Source organism: Festucalex cinctus, chromosome 9 (assembly GCF_051991245.1).
Source record: "Festucalex cinctus isolate MCC-2025b chromosome 9, RoL_Fcin_1.0, whole genome shotgun sequence".
Classification (NCBI taxonomy): domain Eukaryota; kingdom Metazoa; phylum Chordata; class Actinopteri; order Syngnathiformes; family Syngnathidae; genus Festucalex; species Festucalex cinctus.
Genome location: NC_135419.1, coordinates 28892079 through 28915102, shown reverse-complemented (window position 1 = coordinate 28915102; position 23024 = coordinate 28892079). Strand labels below are relative to the sequence as shown.

Sequence of the window (23024 nt, the reverse complement as noted above, 5' to 3'; positions counted from 1 at the left end):
AACATCATGGTAAAAAATCTATAAAGTTTTTGACATACTATATGACGGGGGCGGGGCATCAGATTTAGAGTTTAAAAATTCTTACTTAACGAAACATTGCCGGTTGAACGTTAAATCTAGAGCTACAAAAATTGGTACACATATATAACAGACTATGACCTACAAAAAACTTTTTTTTCCTGCTAAACCTAACAGGAAGTCCGCCAGAGGCAGGTCATCAAATTTTGCGACCGCCATTTTTGATTTATTTTGGAACGCGTTGCCATTTTTTCGGCCATTTCATAAGGGTATTATTTTAACGAACTCCTCCTACAGAGTTTATCCGATCATCTTCAAAGTTGGTGTCTTTCATCTTAAGATGTTGAAGATGAAAAGTTATTGAAAGCTTTTTATTTCATCGCACGCTGTTGTCGTGGTATGCACTGTTTGTAAAGGAAAAAAAATCCTTCTTAAAGAAGCATTCCCAGTTGTACGAAGCAGCTAGAGCTACGAAAATTTGTAGACATATGGAACAGCCAAAGATGTACAAAAAAAAAAAAAAAAAAAGTCTCTTGGTGCCCTGTGCTTAACCCAACAGGAAGTCCCCCAGGGGCCGGGCATCACATTTTGAGCTAAAAAAACTCCTCTTTAACAAAGCATTCCCGGTTGTACGTTTCACCTAGAGCTATGATAATTTGCAGGCATACATAAGAACCCACGATCTACAAAAAAAAGTCTTTTGGAACCATGTGCTAAACCAAACAGGAAGTCCGCCATTTTGATTTATGATGGGATTTGTAGCCTTTTTTTGTGGCCTTTTTTAGGGGTCATATTTTAACTCCTCCTACAAAATTCATCCGACCGTCTTCAAACTTGGTGTGTTTCATCTTAAGATGTTTAAGATGCAAAGTTATCGAAAGTTTTTTATTTTGTCGCATGCTGCTGCTATAGCGATGCATTGGTTGCCAGTAAAGTGCTGCTTTGTTGTTTTTATCTATACATGTGTGAAAACTCGTGAAACTTTGCACACACATCAGACTTGTAATGAACATAAATTTTTAGAGATTTCTTGTGCAATTTGCAATAAATCGCGCCCTCTAGACATTTATACGGAGCATTTCCGATTGTATGATTCAAGCGCTATATAACTAAAGAGGACTTGACTTGACCTAGATTTGTGAAAACTGGGAGACATACCTGTTAGCCTAAGACCTACAAAAAGTAATTTGTAGCCGTATGCTAAACCTAAAAGGAAGTCCGACATTTTTAATTTATTTTGGGAATTGCACACCATCTTTGGCCTTTTGAGAAAACTTTGCACACACACACAAGGCTTGTCAAAAACATTTTAGATGGTCCTTGTCCTATTTGACAGTACCCCAACGTGCCAGTACCCCGACGTGCCAGTACCCCGACGCGCAAGTACCCCAACGTGGCCCGGGTTGCGAGGGCCCTTTATAGCTGCTCGCAGCTCTAGTTATTATTCTTCTCCGCAAACAATCACATCTTTGAGACACTAAACGTGGACGAAAACTCACCAAACTTTACACACACGTCAGGCCCGGTGAAAAATTGGATATTTTAAAGTCGCCATCCATGATAACAGAAAAATGGCTCAGTAGCGCCCCCTACATAGGTTTAACGGATCCCTGTCCCGCTACGATGGTCCTACGGCTACGAAAATGGTGTGGCACCTGTAGCACATTCGGATGAGCAAAAACCTCTTTGATATGTGTACCCTAAAATAGACAGGAAGTGAGGTATGAGTATTTGAATGTCCAATTTTGGCCCAATTTTGCACATTTACAGGGGTCATACTTATGCCCCCTTCTTCTACACAGTTAACCTGATTAACTTCAAACTTGGGTTGTACCATCTCAACACCTGGGACCACATCATGGTAAAAAATCCAAGGTTTTTGACATACTATATGACGGGGCGGGGCATCAAATTCAGAGTTTCAAAATTCTTACTTAATGAACCATTGCTGGTTGTACGTTTAATCTAGAGCTATGAAAATTGGTACACATATATAACAGACTATGACCTACAAAAAACTCTTTTTGAACCATCTGCTAAACCTAACAGGAAGTCCGCCAGAGGCAGGGCATCAAATTTTGCGTTTCAAAATTCTTACTTAATGAAGCATTTCCGGCTGTACGTTTCACCTAGAGTTACCAAAATTTGAAGACATATGTAACAGCCCTCAAGGTACAAAAAACCCATTTTGAACCATATGCTAAACCTAACAGGAAGTCCACCATTTTGATTTACTTTGGAACGTGTTGCCATTTCATAGGGATCTTATTTTAACGAACTCCTCCTACAGAGTTCATCTTCAAACTTGGTGTGATTTATCCTAAGATGTTGAAGATGAAAAGTTATATATAACTACTCCCACATAATATTTCCGATTTACACCGTTCAAATTTCAACTTGCTGAGAAAATTCATGCCTTTCGGGGTATTTATCGTCTGACTCCATATTACTTGCATACTCGCATAATTTAATGTTAAAGATCAACTTTTCCCCATTCATTTTAATGGGACTGACACTGAATTTTTTTCAGTCCCACTTTCCACGCGCACTTCCATACATACAACAGACCATCGTGACAAGCTTTCTGATACTGCTCAGTGGCGTAGTTGGGAGAGTGCATGTACAGTAAGCAGGAGGTCGCAGGTTCAAAGCCCACCGCCGACTCTACATTGCACATGTGTCTGTAGCAATTGTGCAAATGGACATTAAGTATACCAACTGACTATCATATCAGGAAATGCGTTATAGTGAAATTATTAAACACGTGTCCCCAATTAGCGTTGATCCCTTTCAACATTAGATGACACTTTGAAAGACAAATACGCCAATTTACCCTGCGGGAACCCTGTAAAGATGGAAAAAATTGCAAAAAAATAAGCTAAAAATCATCTCGGTCGGTATGTGTGCGCAGCGCTTGGAAAAACGTGCTTAATTTGTGGTTCTTTTCCCCCCCCTTCTCCATTCATTCCTATAGGACTTTTTTGGCAGGGTTTGGGGGGAATAACGTTGCCATGGTAACTCGGAATTCCGAAAAAAATCGTCCCCCGCCGAGTCAGATCAAGACGCATCTTTTTATACTTCATTGTGCCGATACGTTCAACGGTACGGGCCACATTTTGGCTGAAAAATTCCCGGTAAATAAAGAAAAATAAGAAAAATAATAAACGCCTTTGTCTAGGATAGTAATATGTGCCTGCTTTGCTTCGCAAGCAGTAGCTCCTTTGCTCTGCAGCAGTCACATAAAAATAAACGCCTTTTTCTAGGATAGTAATATGTCTGCTTTGCTTCGCAAGCTGTAGATTTGCTACTGCTCTGCTCCGCAGCAGTCGCATAATTAATCCCTGATTTAAAAAAAAAAAAAAAAAAGTTTTTAAAAAATAACTTAAATGTGAAGCACATTGAACGTGGATATTTTTTTTCCCTTTTAAAATAATGATGTCAAGTAAAAAAAAAAATTTGGACAAAGAGATCTGAATACTTTCTGGATGCACTGTATACTGTTTCTGTGATTAACTCGTTTCCAGTTCCGGACATACCATTCCACCACCACCTCGTGTACTGAGACAGGCTCCACACCTTACCTGTGACCATGAAATGTATAAGCTGTAGAAAATGAATGACTTTAGAATGTCATACCTCAAGCTCACTTGTCATTGCTACTCTCTGTTCCTCAAGCCGAGTGTGTGCTTCTGTTAGCTGATTAAGCAGATCCAAGCCAGCTTGGGCAGCCTGCTGGACTTGCTCCTCCTTTTTCCTCAGTTGGCCCTGGAGAAAGTCCATCTCATCTTCTGTTGCTGGGACAGACATCTGATGAGACAAATATTTCAGAATTCAGGGTTTCAACGATAAATTAAAGTGTATGGGACAGCTCAGGAATTTATAATATTTTAATATGTTGTTTTGAACGATATAATATACACGACAAAATGAGCGGCTCGTCGAGTCAAAACATATTAAAATAGTATTTTCTTATAATTAAATTACCCGCACAAAATCTGGCCATTGGCGCGCTCCCAGCGGCCGAATCGGGTATGACGTCAGCGGAAGAACGGAAGTCAGCGTCTTTGCTTTGCTGCTGCAAGCTTACGACTGCTGTGTGTTTTATCATCAACTGAATTTCTACAATGGCGTCTCGTTGCGTGGACGGATTTTGTTGTAATCGAAGGGAGGATGGCGTGAGCCTTTTTCGGTTCCCTCAAGATGCAGTTCTTGGTGAAAAATGGACAAAGCAAGCACAACGGACGAGAGATAAATGGACACCTGACTCCAACGTCAGTGTTGTACAGCGCACATTTCGAGGAAGACTCGTTTGACACGCTCCCGGCCCTGAAGCTGTCACTTGGCTATAATGTGGGGGTAAGAACTACAATCTAGAAACTTAACAGCACTTTTTTTAGCAGCTCATGGCAAAAATAACCACTGCCAAATGACTATACAGTCAATGAAAAGGTACCAATTTCTAATGAGGAACTGCTAACTTTCCATTTGTTGACCATTTTATTTTGTATTATGTATTGTGCTGTGCATCTGTGTTAGAGGCATCATGCCCAAGTTAACAACAGTTCAAACTTTGTTTCAGATGGTGGATGAGATGCTTATGGAGTGAGTATTTGTCGTAGGAAACTGCTACACAGGCGACATGTTTGGAAGATGATTTGGGTGATGTACCCGGTTTTTGCATCCAAAATGTGAGTAAATGTACTGTACAATATACATGATTGATAACACACCAATTTATGGAAAAACAAATTGCTCACCCCACCTAGTTTTCAAATTTGTCATGTACATGTAATTTACAAATGTATTGTGCATTTTTCAAAGAATAAAATGGCTGTATAGTTGTAAATATTACCTGCATTTCAACATAGTTTCTTATTTAAAAGTTTTTTTTTCTTTTCTTTTTTAAAGCAAAAAGAAGTTTCATGGCAAGCCTTGCCCTCAACAAGAACTGTAGCATTCTCAATTTGAGCTAAAGGACATAAAAAGGGTAAGGATAGTTATTGTAATAATTGGTTTTGATCATCTCAAACAACACACTTTGTCTGCACTCCTGAAAATATGATTCCATAAACACATGTACCATGCAGTTTGGTCCAGGCAGAGCTCTTTTGGTGACCGTGGAAACCCAGACCCTCCATACAGAAAATGCACACCAGATCCAGGATGTTACAAAGGATGGGGACGCTAAATACACTGTGTGCTATCCCAAGTACAGTACAGGAAAGGAGCATTTACAGGACTGTCTCAGAAAATTAGAATATTGTGATGAATTCCATTATTTTCTGTAATGCAATTAAATAAGCAAAAATGCCATACATTCTGGATTCATTACAAATCAACTGAAATATTGCAAGCCTTTTATTCTTTTAATATTGCTAATTATGGTTTACAGCTTAAGAAAATATCAAATATCCTATCTCAAAATATTAGAATATTTTCTCAGACCAAGTAAAAAAAAAAAAAGAAAAAGAAAAGCCATAATATTCTAATTTTCTGAGACAGTCCTGTATTTTGCGTCCTGGGACAGCGAACATTTTATATGCATTTTCTATTTGAAATATCTACATCCACAATTAGAATTCAACAATCTAATCACAACAAAGTGGGAAAAAGTAGGAATAGAAATGAAAGTTAATTCTAATTATTTTGCATATATGTACAACACGATTAAATAATTCAATGGGTATATTATTACAGAATATGTGGAGGATCTTAAGAAGATTGTGGAGACCATCTGTCAGGGGGCCAATCTGGATGAGGACACACTCCTTGAAGAGCTGCCGCTGTACCAGGAAGTGCAGAACGCCGACCACTTTGTGCACTTTCAGAAGCCAGACAAAGCAGAAGCTGTGTGGTCATACAATTCACACTTTACTTACCGTTAACTTTTTCAGTGGAGTATAGCTGAGTTTTAGACATGACAATTTCAGACTCGGATATTGGATTTTGTGACCAATTGTAGGAAGCGCATTGAGCTACTGCCTTTCGATTTTTTTTATTTTATTTTTTTTGTAGGAGATGAATCACTGAATAGTTTGACTGATGACTCGCAAGATGCAATTTGTACATTTGTAAAATAAAATTGTAAATGGATAGGCATAGCTGATTGTTCTCTATTTGTTCATTTATACTTTGGATGAAAAGGAAAAAGGCATGTATTCCTTTTGTATAATTGTATTTATTTATATCATTTCGTGGTATCCTTTGCAGTCATTCGATGGAAATTTTCTCCTTTTTCCTGACTACACAAGAAGGAATCGGTAAGCGGTCTCCAGGACTTCCACACTGAGGCACACCACTTTGAACGTCCAGTGATGGGTGATGCACTGGTTCTGCTGCGCTCCGGACTCTGACAGCAAACACTCTCCTTCACTGTTGCCATTGCTACACAGTTACCACAGGAACACCTGCAAAGCACAAGCAAGTTTTTTTTTTTTTTTTTTTAGCCATTTATAACATTTACAAAGAATTTGTTCATTATTTGAGAAATACTTTGATGATTCTATTTCAAGCACTTCAGGAGAAAAAAAAGTGTCATGCATCTGACTGCTATGAGGTAAATTTAATTTCCAAAATGCATGTTGTACCCTTTTTCCATTGTGAATTGAGTCTCACAGAGGTTGGCATGTGACAATGGAAAAGGGGCAGTGTTGGCTTCACTTCTTACAACAGCGAGTAAGCAGCATTTAGTTTATGGTTTGCATTTTAAGATGGATAAGTTCATTTTGCTTCTACCAATATAAATTAGCTTTTTACTATATCAAGTAAAGCATGATAATTTGAGTGTATTGGACTAAACCAAGCTACATTTTGGCCACAAAGCGTTTGCTATTTCGGCCATACAAAAATATAAACAGCATTATTAGTCCATAATTTCCATTTTAAAATAAAGAGTAAGATTTACCATTCTGTGTTCTGGAGCCTGCCGATGTCGTCCTCTACCTCGGCAGTTTGAAACTGGTCACAGCCACCTTCATTGTAACGCAGACGACTGGACACAGTTGCACCAGCACCTTCATCAAGAAAAGGCTCAAACGGATACAGCTGATACATTCCTGGGCTGAAATATCTTCGTCTGAAGACTGCTTGTAGTCGGGAACGTCAAATTCCAACTCTACACTTGATAGCGAGTCAGAAAGCAGCTTACTATCCGTGTAGTTCTCCATATCCTCGTATTGTTTTCGCCAACTTCCGTACTCCCGCTGACGTCACGAGTGTCCAGGCTCGGAAAAAGGGGGTGTCGCCAGTGAGCTGCCATGTTTTGGAAATTTACGAAAATATCTTATTTTTACAAGCCCTTGTCATTGCGTTTTTAACACGGTAATCATTGAAATCATATTATTTGTACTTGTACTATTTTTTTTATTTTTTTTTTTAATACTTTGAGGGTGACTTTTTTTCGTGTCCCATACACTTTAAATCTAAGCACAAGAACACATTTTGTATGTTTGAGTGTCAGGCAGGATTAGGCACAGTAATTGATGGTTGATTGTGTGGAATGTGTTGCTACATTACGGCTGTCCCAATTATGTATTTTTGTACCTAAATCAGAGTCACTTGATTTTGAGTATCAGTCATTTGAAAAAAAAACCCAATGAGAAGGGGACACTTTGCATAGCATCTGCAGTGGATCCACGCTTCAAGAATTTACCCTTTCTGTCTGACGGAGAGAGTGCCCACATCTACTCTAGGATGACTGATGCTGTGTTGGCAGTGATGGAAAAGAACAGTGTAAGTACATTTTATAAAAACTTGCATATTAACTCTATAGGTGGTATAGTCTTTGCTTTTCCATTGTACACCTTAGTTGCATTAGTAATCTGTTCTGTACTTATGTTTAAGTGGTTTTACTTTTACTCATATGAACTTGAAAATCTTTTGTTTTTCAGGATGCAGAATGCGAAGAAGAGGCTCAAGATGGACCTGCTCCCATCATTGAGCCAACCATCAAGAGACCCAGAGCATCGTGTGCTTTAGCTGATCTCCTTGGTCCAACATTCACCGCTCACAGTAATGACACAAACAAAAAAAATGATCAAGAATCCGCAGAAGATGAGGTGAAGATGTTTAGGATGGAGTCTCCCTTGCCCCTAAATGGTGATCCTCTCAATTGGTGGATGGACCATGAAGGGGCCTATCCACATATTTCCACTGTAGCCCGTCAGTTCCTCTGCATCCCAGGCACAAGTGTCTCCACAGAGAGAGTGTTTTCCACTGCAGGAGACATTGTAACTGCACAAAGAAGTGTGCTGAAAGCTGATCATGTTGATCAATTGTGTTCCTGCAAAAGAATCTAAAGACAAAGTACTAGCATTCTATGTACAAACACCTAAGCAAGTGATTTCTTGCACGAACAATCTACCTCTGTTCAGTTGCACTAAAGTTAAGTTGCACTAAAGTAATGTTGCACAGTTGTTGCGTTCTGAAACAAATCTTGATCGTTTTTTTTATTTTATTTTATTTTTTTTCCCTGTCGTGGTCAAGACAGTATTTTGAGTTGCTTATGCAAATTGCATCAAAGATGCAGAAAAGAATATTTACTTTTTATAACTTGATTTATTGATGTATTTTACATCCTTTTGGATATATATATATCTATTTTTTTACATTTAATGCTATATCCTGTAGTTGTTTTCGGGTTTTATATACATTTTAAATATGTTTTAAATTTTACAAAAATGTTCAGAATTGTGAAGATTAGTCTAAAAATACGTTAAAAAAAATAAAAAAATCGTGATAAAATCGAGATCGTGAATTTAATTTTAAAGAATCGTGATGTGACATTTTTACCATATCGCCCACCCCTAGTCTGATGTCACTTCAGTTCCATTGGCCAAAATCTATGGAAAACTGTTTGCTGTCAAGCACAGTTCAAGTAAAAAAAATAATAATAAAAAATACAATAAAAAAAACTCTAAAAATGAAAAACAGCTGTTTTTTAATGATTAAATGCAAATGTGTCTTTTGCCTTCTGTATTTGTAATTGTTCTTTAAATCAAGAAAGTATATACTTTACAGGTATATTTCTATCCAAATACTTGTTTTTTCGCTTATTAATTATTCGCTAGAATTTTCAGTAGGATATCCGAATACCAAAATATTCGATAATTGCAGCCCTAATAATATTAATTTTGAGTTGTTTTGAGGCACGTCTACACTAGTTCTTTCACCAACCACCCATTAAAACTAGCTTGCACCCCACAAGCCATACTGCACACGCTGCACCCCAAATTCTAATTTTTGCTAACATAAATCATATATATTATTATAAATTATGTTTGTTCCAAAAATAACTTACAAAATTAGTGTTTCAAATAATTGTATAATGTTTAAACATTTTCTTGTTTTGAACAAAATAATATTAATCGTTTTGAATAATTGTGATTTCAATGATTACCAAGATGTGACTATTATTTTTTTCCATAATCGAGCAGTACTACGTCACACCTTACAAGAAAACTACGAAGCTACAAAGCTATTACCGCAGCTGTTGCACGTTTTGCGTGATACCGATTAATACTGTGGATAAAGTGGGTTTTTTGAATCTAATAAAGGAAGTGGACCGGAGATACGTGATCCCATCGTCTCACAAGTGGACATTCCACAGCATGTGGAGCAGCTGTCAAGGCACAGCTGCATCAAATGGAATTTTTCACTGCCACCACGGACCTATGGTCCAGTCGCACAACGGAACCCTTTATGAACTTTACTGTTCATTTTCTCAACAAAGACCTCATAATACGGTGTCTGGAACTTGCATATTTTCCTGAATACCACACAAGTGAGAACATAGCCACTGCTCTGCGGGATGTTATAGCAAACTGGGGCTTGGAAGAAGAGAAGCAAGTGTCCATTACAACAGACAATGGTGCCAATGTATTAAAAGCTGCACAACTCAACAAGTGGGTCCACAGTGCTTTGGCCACCGCTGTCATCTTGCCATTGGTGAGTACTTAAATGGTATATATATTGTCGGTAGTTGACAATTTTAACATTAGATTGGACATTTTTATTTTGACTCTCAGTTAAAATAATCATTTACGTTCATAATGCCATGCGATTTCAAGTCATATTTTATTTTTCCTTTTCCAGAGAATGTTGTTGAAGGTGATGAGCGCATTTCTCGAGCTGTCGGTCTTTGCAAGAAGTTAGTGGGCCATTTCTCGCACAGTTGGAAGGAGAAGGCTGCATTAAAAAAAAATAATAATAATCCAGGCACCATCACATTCTGTAGAGGCTGAGCTAAGGCTGCTTGATTACGGAAAAAATAATAATCACAATTATTGTGGTAATAATTGAAATAACGATTATTTATGTTTTTGTTCAAAGCAAAAAAATGTTTAAACATTTGAAAATATTAAGACAAATAAAAAAAAAATGAATATGTAAGCTCATTTTGGACCAAACAGACTTTATAATAATAATAAATTATTATTTATGTTAGCAAAAATTTGAAGTTGGGGTGAAGCGTGTGCAATATGACTTGTGGGATGCTAACAACTTCCCGAATTTCAGGTATTTTTTGGAACCTAACCCCAGCGGAAAACGAGGGAACACTGTACATCAGACTCGAGGTGTATTTTCATCAACAATAATGTTTTGCATGGTTTATTGATCATGTTTGTGTAACTAACTGGTAAAAAAATATCAATAAAAATTTAAACTTCTTTTTGGCTATTTATTTAATACCATGTTTTTAAACCACTAAGCAGCAGGTAATCCCTTTAGCTGTGGGTGAGTCACAAAAAATCTCTCTGTCCACTTTCACACCACAGTCTACACTTCTGTAGCACTGGTGATGCTTTTACAGGTTGTGCCGATCATTGTTTCATTTTGACATATGGAATAGTCTTAAAAAAGAACATTCAACAACATTACATTATTTTATAGAACGAAAGTTACGAATTTAACTACTGTTCTATGAGTCCCGAACGACCGCCAGGTGGCGGTGCTGTAACCAGCACGGAATTCCCCTTGTCGCGACAGCGTCATCGAGTAAGAATGACAAAATATGCCTGTCAATGGCTCCGGCTGACGTAATCCCGTATATCAAAAAGGGAACGTCGCCAGAACACATCCTCTAGGACCTTTCTCGCACAAACCAACACGAGGGTTCTGAGTGACAAGCAATGCTGGCGGTCATTTGGGACTCATAGAACCGTAGTTACATTCGCAACTTTTGTTCTATTTCGTCCCTCCCGACCACCAGGTGGCAGTGTTGTAACCAGCACGGAACGCCAAATACCAGCGATGTCACGAAGACCCTGCAAAGACTACCCCCCACAACGGGGCCGCCGCAGGACCGCGAACCACATCACGTGGATGAGGAGAGGTGACATTCAAACTGCAGAACCTTGAGAACGTGCAGGGCGACGACCAAGAGGCAGCCGCACAGATGTCCCCCAAGGGCACGCCCCTCAGAGCAGCCCACGGCGTAGACACACCCCTGGTGGAGTGACTGCGCACCGTCGTCAGAAGGGACCGACCAGAGACTCGGTTGTCGAAACACATATCCGATCCATTGAGAGAGGCGTTCCTTGAGTGTAGAAGAGGCACGCTTCCTATTAGGGATGTCACGATACCAGAAATTTAGTAGTCGATGCCGATACCACTGAAATTCCACGATTCTCGATGCCGTTTCGAAACCACGGTAAAAATAGAAAATAAGCAATAAATTCTGTACTTCAACATACACTCCTTTATTAGAAGTGAACAACAAACAATGATACTGTGTACTTAAACAGAACAATTGGCATCTAGCTTTAAAGCATTAAATTAAAATAATGTGCATTAATGTATTAAACAGTAGAGTGAACAATAAAATAAAAATACTGCGCCTGTACTAGCTAAGTACAGTAATAGCACAAATAATGTAGAAGGCTTACAACAATCTACTCTGCCATAGTATTCAGAAGCCATTTGAAATTAAAGCGAGCCCTTATGACATAAGGTGTACAAGTGTCTACAAAAAAAAATCAAAATAAGAACAAATATTAAGCAAAGGTGTTTCTGTAAGAGGTATTAATTTGTGGAATCATTTTGGTAAATAGTTGAAAAGATGCAAGTCAATTGTTGAGTTTAAAAAAATGTTTAAAAGTAAAGTTCAAGAGCATTATTGTAATGAAAGTGTAATGAAAATTGTATATGTGAGTATGAGGATGTATTATTGTGTATGCCTAAGAAATTAATGTACATACGCTACTGTCTAATGTCGGTATGTTAAAGTGTAATTGTCTACACAAGCAGGATTACACATTCTTTTATTGTAATGTATTAATTTACTGTATGTAATAATGAAATAAGTTAAAGATAAAAAGAATAAGGAGTAGGACTAGATACAGTTTTAACTTCTTCCTACTCCTTTGGACATGTAAACCATCACAAATAATTGCTATGAGTTTCTTCTTTAAATTATTATTTGCTACTTGTTTATGTTTATATGTTATTAGGGGTGTCCCGATCCGATACTGATATCAGATCTGTGTCCGATATCAGCCCAAAAACCAGTATAGTATTTTTTCTGTCCATGTCCAAAAATATCCGATATTTGCACACATATATAAACAGTCCGTTCCAGCTTCCGCTCCTGATTTTCTATCCAGCAGCGTCTTCGCCGAGCATGCAGCGCTGACGTGATTAAACACACAAGCATGCATGTGAATTAGCTATTAGCTAACCGAGGAAGAGAGAATGTCAACAGTGTGGGAGTATTTTTCACTGAAAAAAGAAAAAGACAGCGGACAGCAACGTTTGTCAAAAGCCGAAGTTCCCCGTGGTGGAAAAGAAGGGAGAAGTTTAATCTAACCAACCTCATCAGGGGCCGGATCAAAAATGGAGAAAGTGTGGAGTTTTTTATTTTTTTATTTTTTTAAATAATTGTTGAAGTGTGAAGCAAGCTAGCAATGACACAATACAATGATGTGTCTATTGTTTCTAATAGATAGACAGTGTGGACAGTGGCAGACTTTGCGGGAGAGGAGGCTGCACCTAGCTCCTTCCCCCGCGGAACAAAACGAAGCTCCGCACATGGAGAACTGTACACTTCATGTAGAGAGCAGCCGACTCCGTGGGGGAGAAGAGGCGGCCACCTGCCCCGTCACGAAAGGTACAAGACAAACAAGTTCCGCGCATGCAGACGAAGAGCCGCATATGGAGAGCGGTAGACCCCGTGTGGAGAGCGGCAGACGCTGTGTGGGAGAGGAGGCTGCACCTAGCCTCAACCTCAATGGACCAAACACAGTGCTGCATCTGTCAACGGCAACAGTCGCTGCCGGTAAATGAGTGGCCACAGCAGAAATGCGCCGCTCCCACTAAGACAGCAGGCCATTACATCTTCCAAGGCGCCTCCACGGCGGCGTCAAGTCAATCTACTGCTATTTTCGTGTCGTTAACGGAATAGAGTGAAACCCTGCGCATTGATAGCGGACGATACCGTTCGGGGGCGAAGCGCATCACACAGCGGCCCTAACGACACATAAGTAGACGTTTGTGCCGTCATAAACTAGCAGTTGGTATGACCAACGGTACCTTAGCTAGCCAAGCGCGTCAAAGCCGAAATAGTGAGACAATCCAAGCCAGGAAAGGATACGAAATCATTCGTACCGTCTGCGCCAGCCCGCATAGTGAAATCCTGCAATCGTGGCAGGAGGATATCAATACGTCTCACAACTACACACCCATACACAACGGAAGCAACAGCACTGGGTGCGACACCGAAACCTAGGCGGGTGTCGGGACACCATACTAACCCTCAGCTACCGCAAATCTAAACAACGGGTTGCTGACACACAACGTAGGTCACAACTCAGGTTGTGCTGGCAAAAGCTAGCAGAGTGCACGATAACCAATGCCGCAGCCGCAAACATCAAGGCGGCTGTTGGCTCCCAGCCATCCGCTGAGTAGCATGGCGCCACAATTTAGAAGAGGAGACGAAAAGGCCTTACCTTCCCTGGCAAGCTCTTTTCAGCACAGTAAAGGGCAACACGGTATCGAAAGCAACGGTTGCCGTGTCAGCACTGAGCGACCGTCGAGGCAGCAGTCCTTCTTCTGGCAGGAAGGAACCTCCAGCGTTTAGAAAGAGCGACGTCCTCCACGGCCACCTCCACTCGACGCGCTCTCAGTGAGTGCGCGTCGAAATGTTGCTTTCTTCTTCTTGGATAGAAGGCAAGACCCGCCCCGCCACCAACGGAAACAAACGGAGCTGCCCGCAACGACGGCGGCAGACACCTTGAGGAGCGAACGACCCCACGCGATGGAAGAGTCACGTACGTGGTCTATGTGCCGAAACTCCGCGTGGCGGATCGGCTCCGTGTCGCTAAATGGCGTCCCAAACTAGCAGTCGGCGTGATAAACAGCACCTTAGGTAGCCAAAAACATCAAAGGAGCTGGTGCTCCCGACAAGAGAGTTGTGTCAGCCTGAAACTACACACTCCCACCGCCAGTAAAAATAGCTTGGAGAGGATACTCTCAACCGTCTCGTCACCCGCAAGTCATAAACAAAGCAATCCAAACGGCTTTCATCAAAGACGTTAACTTAGCTCATACGCGCCTCGGCCTGAAGTTGTACACAGCCGAGAGGTGGCAGAAGTGGAGAAATCCCGCAGGAGAGCTCCAGTCTATCCATACAAATCATGAAAGAGAAAATGCACTGAACCGTCGCAGCCAAGGGGGGCGAGGAACACCCGCAGCCCCGATCAAGCAGATCACAGGCTACTCGCGACGAACGGAACGTATAACGCTGTGCAAGAAAGGTTAAAGAGAATGTGTTATGGCGACGTTCCCTTTTTACGGGATTACATCAGCCAGAGCCATTGACAGGCATATTTTGTCATTCTTACGTGATGACGCTGTCGCGACGTTCCCTTTTTATATACGGGATTACGTCAGCCAGAGCCATTGACAGGCATATTTTGTCATTCTTACGTGATGACGCTGTCGCGACAAGGGGAATTCCCTGCTAGTTACAGCACCGCCACCTGCCAGTCGGGAGGGACGATATAGGACACAGGAAAATTTAAATGTCTATGTACAACACGACATACATTGGCCAGCACGTGTGTACACTGCACCAGCGAGCGTGTTTTGATTGTCTAGCTGTCATTTATCAAATCTACTCTGTAGTTACTCACTTCTACTTGGTGGCGAGCTTTTCCTATCCCCCTGCTCACTCACCTCACTGGTCTTGCTGTTGCACGCCGGCCGATCCTGTCGCCGTAGTTGTTGTGTTCTTCACCTCTGCCATGCATTACACGCGCAGCGAGCAGTGTTTTTTTTTTTTTTTTTTGCTTGTTTCAGACCTTAGCGAATAGGGCTGGGTATTGCCGCCAACTTCACGATATGATACGTAGGGTTGCGCATGACGGCTAACACTGCTGTTAGTCGCTGTTAGCTAGCAGTCACGACTAAACGCTGGCAACAGGCACTGAACAATACAACGTCAGCATAAATATAGCCTCTTACCTGGGGCTTGAACGTAACTTCAGGACTAAGTTGTGTTACTGACATCTGGCCCAACAGTTTGGTGCATTTACATTGCCATTGTTCACAAACTCCAGAAAGAGGCGCAAATCTTACGCTTACGGTAACAACTTCAAAATAAAAGTGCTGCAATGCATTGATCTACATGTACTACTTGGTAAAGTAAGGTTTATTTTGAAATTCGGTCTCTCACAGCCCCGTGTACTGTCATGCAGACTGCCGTTAGCTTGACTCCGAAAATCTCAGCGGCGAGCCGAGGCAGAAATGTCGTTTCAGTATTAATAATCGTTTTTGTACGATTATGCCTATTTTGTAATCGTGGAGGGTAATAATCAAAATCGTAATTGAATTTCGATTAATTGCAAAGCCCTAGGCTGAGCTGAACTGTACATGGTGTCTCCAACCATAGATGCTGAAGAGAACCCTCTCTCTCTCTCGGTGGCAGCTCAATCAATTCAAATTTCCACACTTGAGCAAACTTGCCAGGAAGGAGCTCTGTATACCAGCAAGCAGCTCACCCTCCGAGAGACTTATTAGTGCCTCGGGCAAGGTGGTAACATGCCAGCATACTTGTTTAAAACCAGACAAAATGACACAACATGCTAGTCTTCCTGGCAAAAAACCTTGAGTATTTTTTTCATGGTTACTGTAACATGGAAAAGGAGGAAACTTACACCCTAAGCACTTTTTTCAAGAATTATTATACATATATTTTTCATATACATAATTTAATTTAAATAAAGGATTTTATTTGTATTTAATTTAAATATAGAGAGCACCACACTCATGCTTGGGCACTTCATTTCCTAATATTTTATTTTAAATAATACAGCAAACCATAAATGTTTATGGTCTTGTTTTGAGATGTTGTTTACAATTGTAGGAAAATGGATGGATAGATGGATGGATGTAAAACCGAGTTCAGTTTGAGCAATGTGTGACTGTGAATTGTCTTTTTTTTTTCTTTTTTTTTTTCTTTTTTATTAACAGAATACCTGTTACATGTTAAAGCTCTACATGGTTGTCACCCATGGTTATGCTTGAATAAAATAACTGACTAGGTGTTTTTTTTTTTTTTTTTTTTTTTGTCCTTGCAAATTCATGGTATCACTTGTCTAAAAAATTAAAGGTTTGCAACCTCGTAAATTTAGTATCAAATTACAATTGTTTAGATCAAATCATTTAGTTTATTTATTTCAACACTAGAAAAATAAAATATAATTTTAGAGATGTTAAATATCACAGTAACATCGATATCGCAATAATCAACACCCATAATGCACATCGCATGTTTTTTTCAATATCGTGCAGCCCTCGTAGGTATGTATATAAGTGAATAAAAGTAATAATACATTAACAAGAAATAGGGAAGTGAATACTTGAAAGTAAACAAGTATCAATAAAATAAAATAAAAATTGCAGCATGCAGACGCAATAAAACACTAAAACGATGCAAAGTCCAAAGAATACAGATGTCTGACAAAAACCACAAGAAATTTTGTCCAACCAGCGAAGGAAGCCTTAAATCCAACCAGCGAAGGAAAGCAACTGCTCGCCACTCGCAGGTAAAAGGGGCTGGAATGTGCCATTCCTTCGGACATAGTTGGGTACAGAAATGGCGTTCGGCTTTGTTGCTAATGAACTTTTGAGTTGAATAAATGCACACCGAGAGCTACACCATTGTTTTTCATTTGCCTTCTAGATTTTGTGGTGAACTGACGCTTTTGGGTGAGAGAAAATATTTCTGAGCACTTTTGCAGTTGTCACAACACAACTGTTTAGCCTGAATAACATTAGATTTAGCTTGACGAAGTGTGCCCGCCCCAAAAAAAAAACAAAAAACGTAATGCCCCCCTTGTAATTTCTTTCTGCAGGCGGGTCTGAATAACATGAATTGCGATGTATCACTCACGTCAGTGCTGATTTTATGAGGAAAACATGAATCAAAACAATGTTAAAAAAGCAGAAGAAAAGCTAGCGAGACAGTCTTTTGAACGGTTCCTGGTTGAAGGGCTCCGTCCCGTCAAAGAGCCATTAAGTCCCATCACTACTTGCTTCTAGCGCTTCACATAAGGACCGGAAGTTGAAATACATAACGATCACTTAGCATCCGGGTTTTGTGAAAAAGGTCCATTTGGAGGGAAAACTGAGTGTTCAAAAAGCGGCATCTGCCCATCATCAGGAAAAGGGTTGAACATTCGGGCAAAGCCATGGAATTCGGTTCTCTAGTTTCCCTGACAATCCCTAGCGAGATATTGTGGCTTGCGGCGGCTAAATGCAAAATAATAATAATAATAATAATAATAATAATAACAACAACAATAAGGTTAAGTGAAACTATTAACTCACGTTCACGCAGCGACGTTACCACCTTCGCCGCTTCCTCGTCCTTCTTCTTCTTCGAGAAGGGTCCGTCAAGACGCTGAGACCCTGCACGATCGGCGACGCGCATGCGCAGAAGATCCCGCCATCTTGAATCGCCAACTATGGCAATCTCACTAGTTCAAAATACCTTTATATGCCTACGCAATAGTGCGTGTTCGTAAAAATGATACAGCATTGAAAAGAAATTTTAATTTTAAATTGTCGGCCGATTTCCAATTTTTGACAGACACCACACGTGAAGAGAAGCGACGCTTAAACATCTACGGCAAACCTGGCACAACCTATTGCTGCTAGACCGTAAATGGTGCTGAGTACTGTCTAAAACAGACTTTGAAGTGGAATTTTGTCACTGATATCAATTCACATGCTGCCAAACACACGAACATATCTGAAACTGAAAAAAAAAGAGACTTGAAACTGGAAAAAAAAGATCTGAAAGTGAAAAGCGACTTGAAAGTGAAAAAAAAAAGTTTTGAAACTGAAAAAATGTGTTGAAACCCCAAAAAATAAGATCTGAATCTGAAAAGAAAAAAACATGCAACTGAAAAAAATAAGACCTCAAATGTCAAAATATATATGGAAGCAAAAAATGAAAATAAATAATTTATTCAAAGGCAGGACCAAAGTGAATCAAAATTAATTTTGACCCGAAAAAACTTTTCACATGCTTATTTTTATTTTGAATACCTTTTTATATTTTGTGAAATTCAAGATCAACACAACAATTTTCAGTTTCAAGTTTTATTTTTTCAAGTACAAAACTTTTGGCCCTAATTTAACTCAATAGGGGTCCTTCCGAGCGCCGATATCGGGAGGCGCGCCGATATCGGGGGGCGCTGTGTGTGGTGACAAGACACGCGGCAGGATTATCTGTGAAGATTATCGCTTGCGTCTCGGCGCGTCCTTACGATTGTCGGGAGGGGAAATTCGGGGCTTAAATCGGGCCAATTCTCCTGCCGTGTGAACCAGTCTTAAGATTCCTGATGCATTATAAAGAATCTATTTTAATTACACAGATTTTAAAGACGAACGTTTTACTTTTGACCCCATTACATTCCAAGTAAGTCTTCATTGTTATAATTTACGTTTAGTCTGCAGTAATTTTATTGTCTTTAGAACAATGTGTGGCCAATATCATCGGATAGGTTTCAAGAGTAGGTGAGGCAGGGGGGTCATTTAAAACACACACACTGCAGACTTAAAGTGCTACAATGCAGACTCACTATAATGTAATGAGGTCAAAACTAAAATGCTCATCTTACAGGATTAAAAACTACTTAGTTACTTTAAAATGCATCAATAATCTGTTGTTTTTTTTCATGTTGTATCGTGTTGTTACGAACGCGTATGCATATTAAGGTTTATCTTCTAATGTGGTTGCCGTAGTTGGCGATCCAAGATGGCGGGATCTTCTGCGCATGCGCTTCACCGATCGTGCAGGGTCACCGATAGCGTCTTGACGGATCCTTCTCGAAGAAGAAGAAGAAGAAGAAGAAGAAGCAGAAGAAGAAGGAAGAAGAAGAAGGTGTCCACCAGCGGGTTCGAGGATTGCCGCCGCGACAGGCGCCGACCACCTTGCGGCCACAGCTCCAATCGGCCGCCTCAACAATGGAGGCGCGGAACATGGCTCATTCGGACTCAATGTCACCCGCCTCCGCCAGGACAAGGGAAAAGCTCTGCTGGAGGTGGGAGTTGAAAATCTTTCTGACAGGGGATTCCGCCTGACGTTCCCAGCAGACCCTCACAATACACAATACGTTTGGGTCTGCCAGGTCGAACCGGCATCTTCCCCCACCAACGGAGCCAACACACCACCAGGTGCACCAAGTGCACATATGGACACCCTTCTGTTTGAACATGGTGATTGTTATGGACAGTCCGTGACGAGCACAGAAGTCCAATAATAGCACACCACTCGGATTCTGTCCGGGGGGGGGGGGTTCCTCCCAATCACGCTCCTTCAGGTCTCACAAACAATATTGCCTCGATTCTGGTCAGCTCATCCACCACTGTTGCCAGCTGCTTGATAGAGGACTCCTGAGCGCTATCAAGGCCAGCACACCCAGCAGGACGGCCCATGCCAGCCGCATTCCAGGAGCCAGACCACCAACCCCATTTTGTGTATTGACAGCAGATTCATTGTAGCCCTTATTGACTCGGGTGCTGATGAGTTTCATGGACTGGGATTTTGCCAAAAGGTTGAATTTGAAAACCCAATCGCTACCTGAGCCAATACAAGCCAGTGCTCTAGATGGGAGCCTGATTTTTAAGGTTACCCATAAAACAGAACCCGTGGAAGTGTCACTAGGGGAGCATCATGAATTCATGTTTTTTCATTTATATCATTTTGATCTGCATCCTGTTATTCTGGGCCTTCCTTGGTTACGGCAACATAATCCGCATATTGGCTGGGGAACAGGGAATGTAGTAAATTGGGGAAAAGATTGCAAACACTGTCTTAACCCTTGTGCCTTGGAATCAGTGACACTATCTAAGAGTACATTTTAGCCAAATAAGTAATTCTACTTTGAGGTGTGATAACTAAGTCAATTTTTAACATTTTTTTTTATTTCAACCACTCAAAATGTTCATTGGCATCAGAACTATCCATACATATGAAGTTTTTTTTTTTTTTTATGTATTCCCCCCTCTTAGGACAATACAAGCCCAAAGAATGGACTATGAAGAAAACGAACTGTGCTGTATACATGTATAAAAAATAAATAAAAAATTAATACTTCATATGACATAATTAGAGCTTCGAATAAGGCAATAAGTTATAACAACAATTTTTTCAATGCATGCCAAATTTTTTGACAATGGCAATTTAACTCAGAACACCCTCGAAGAGTACATTTTAGCCAAATAAGTAATTCTACTTTGAGGTGTGATAACTAAGTCATTTTTTAATATTTTTTTTTCTTTCAACCACCCAAAATGTTCATTGGCATCAAAACTATGCATAAATATAGTATATTTATTTATTATTATTATTTCCCCCCGCCATAGGACAACAGAAGCCAAATAATAGATTATGAAGAAAATTAACTGTGTTGTATATATGTATAATAAAGAAATAAATTTGAATCTTTCATATGACATAGTTAGAGCATCAGGCAACACGGTAGCTTTGATAGAAAACTTTGGGGAAAAAAGTACTTTTTGTGGGGCTCCGGAGCGGCACCGGGACCCTCCGTGACTTTAGCCGCAAATTGTGTTTGATTTTCGGGTACAGGAAGGCCCGATTTACACCCCCGTATCCGGCGTCGCACTTCAACGAGCCACGTATCTCTTGTGCTCACGGTTCCAGATATGTGTCAGATATGTGTCATTTTCCCCGTAGGACGTACGGTTCCGGACAAATAACGGAAAGAAAAAGCTCCATTACACCGATCCGTCCGTTTACTTTACCCGGAAATCGTGCGTTTTTTTCGGATAAATTTACACCGCCTGTATCCAATTGTATCCGGCGAACGGAAGTCAACACAGCGACGAGCTACATACCGTTGGGAAGCTACACGGCCCCCGCGGCATTCCAGGACGTGCTCATATGTTCGTTTATGTTTATTTTGTAGAAGTACTTACTTGCCAACTTGCATTTGCAGCTTTTTGTGTCTCCGATCGCCGTTCTTTTCCTTAGATCCAGGAAGCTCATGTCTCGTGCACGTTAGCCTCTTAGCACGTTAGCACGTTGTTGTGAATACAAACTAGCCGAATAAAAATCGAAGCTTAGCACTTTCACACGTAGAAATGCAACGGCCAGATAAGATAACCGACGAGGAATTCATCTCGACAACCGTTACATGTTACACTTCATAAGTTGCAAAAAAAAAACGTTTTTTTTGTTTTGTCTTATCCCTTCTGCTTATTGTTTTCACCGATCCATGCTCCTTGCCATGTTTTGAAGAATGCACGAAGGGAAATACGTCACCTCCACGTTGCACGCACGTTTGGCCACAATGGCACGCCTGCCCCCTGCAGCCTTGGCAGAGCAAATGTCAATGCTCGGCTGTTCAAAATGGATGATCGAACTGTGCATGCGTGTGGAATATGCACGCTATTAATTCTGAAGTTCTGAAGTGAAGAAAGAGAAAAAAAAAATTAAATAACAGCCTTCACACACTGAGGAAAACCGCTGTATTGCAACGACGCCCACCTCTAACAGTGGCTCATTTTGGGGACATAACAACGGCAAAGAGCATTGCCATTCGACCCCTCCCACTAGGGAACGTGCTTCCCACGTCCATGCAGACAAACAAACAGCATATCCCAACACGAAACATAAGTCAATAGCTCGCAATACCTTTTTCTGCACAAAAATATAAGTGGCGCGCGTGTACGCGCATCCACGAACACGCACGCGCGCCCACTAACGTGCACGCGCATCCACTAACATCCTGTCGAATGCACAATCAGTAAAAAGCACGAAGAAATAAGTCTGTGTGGAATATGGCGTGCTGGAATCAGTGCGGCGTTTGCAAGGAAAATCATTAATTGGCCTCTACCGCCACCTGGTGGATTTGGGGTGCGAAATCTTTCTCATGGCCATGGCACCGTCGAGGAATGTCCATAGAAGGATTTCATGCAGAAATCACGGAAATTGCAATAAAATACATGCAGTGTCCAATCGGTCCAAAAATGTCACTTATAATGTACATTAATGTTACGCGGTTGGCTAACGCCGATTCCAGGGATATTATAATAGTTATCTCCCTCATGCAATGGCTCAGAAATGTTGGCACACTCGCATTTTGACGGTCCCCCAGTTTTCCAAAGCCGTGGCTCATTTTTTTTTTTTTTTTTTTTTTTTTTTCCCCCTGCACAATCAACTCCTAATTTACATATTTGGCTAAGCAAATGGCACAAGGGTTAAAAAGCCTTCTGATGACGTGATAATCACAGCTAATCTGAATGTTTCTCATGACACAGACTCTGATCCTCCCAGTCTCACTACAGTTCCCAGTTTCTACCACGATCTGCGAGAAGTTTTCAGACCACTTCCCGGCCCTCCACAGACCTTATGACTGTCCCATTGAATTGATTCCAGGCGCTCCCATTCCCAAGGGCAGACTCTACTCTATTTCAGGTCCTGAAAGGAAGTCCATGGATGAGTATTTTGAGGCCTTACTGAAAGCTGGTCTTAT

At 40.6% G+C, this 23024-nt stretch overlaps 1 protein-coding gene across 5 annotated transcripts in view; it reads right to left on the bottom strand.

Annotated features, from left to right (window-relative positions):
* The window catches only part of spdl1 (spindle apparatus coiled-coil protein 1), a 339338-nt gene extending 321361 nt beyond the window's left edge, over nucleotides 1–17977 (bottom strand). Inside the window, exons 1-2 of one of the 5 annotated variants that reach the window (XM_077532662.1) lie at nucleotides 17845–17977; nucleotides 3655–3825 (exon numbers count right to left, since the gene is read on the bottom strand). In XM_077532662.1, the coding sequence (XP_077388788.1) occupies nucleotides 3655–3825 (171 nt within the window). In that variant the 5' untranslated portion in view covers nucleotides 17845–17977. Of the gene's footprint in view, nucleotides 1–3654; nucleotides 3826–5713; nucleotides 6123–7669; nucleotides 8724–13961; nucleotides 14694–17407; nucleotides 17577–17844 lie in introns of those variants that run through there. The other 4 variants (XM_077532663.1, XM_077532664.1, XM_077532665.1 and 1 more) reach the window with 4 other exon arrangements.
* Between the last annotated feature and the right edge of the window lie 5047 nt (nucleotides 17978–23024).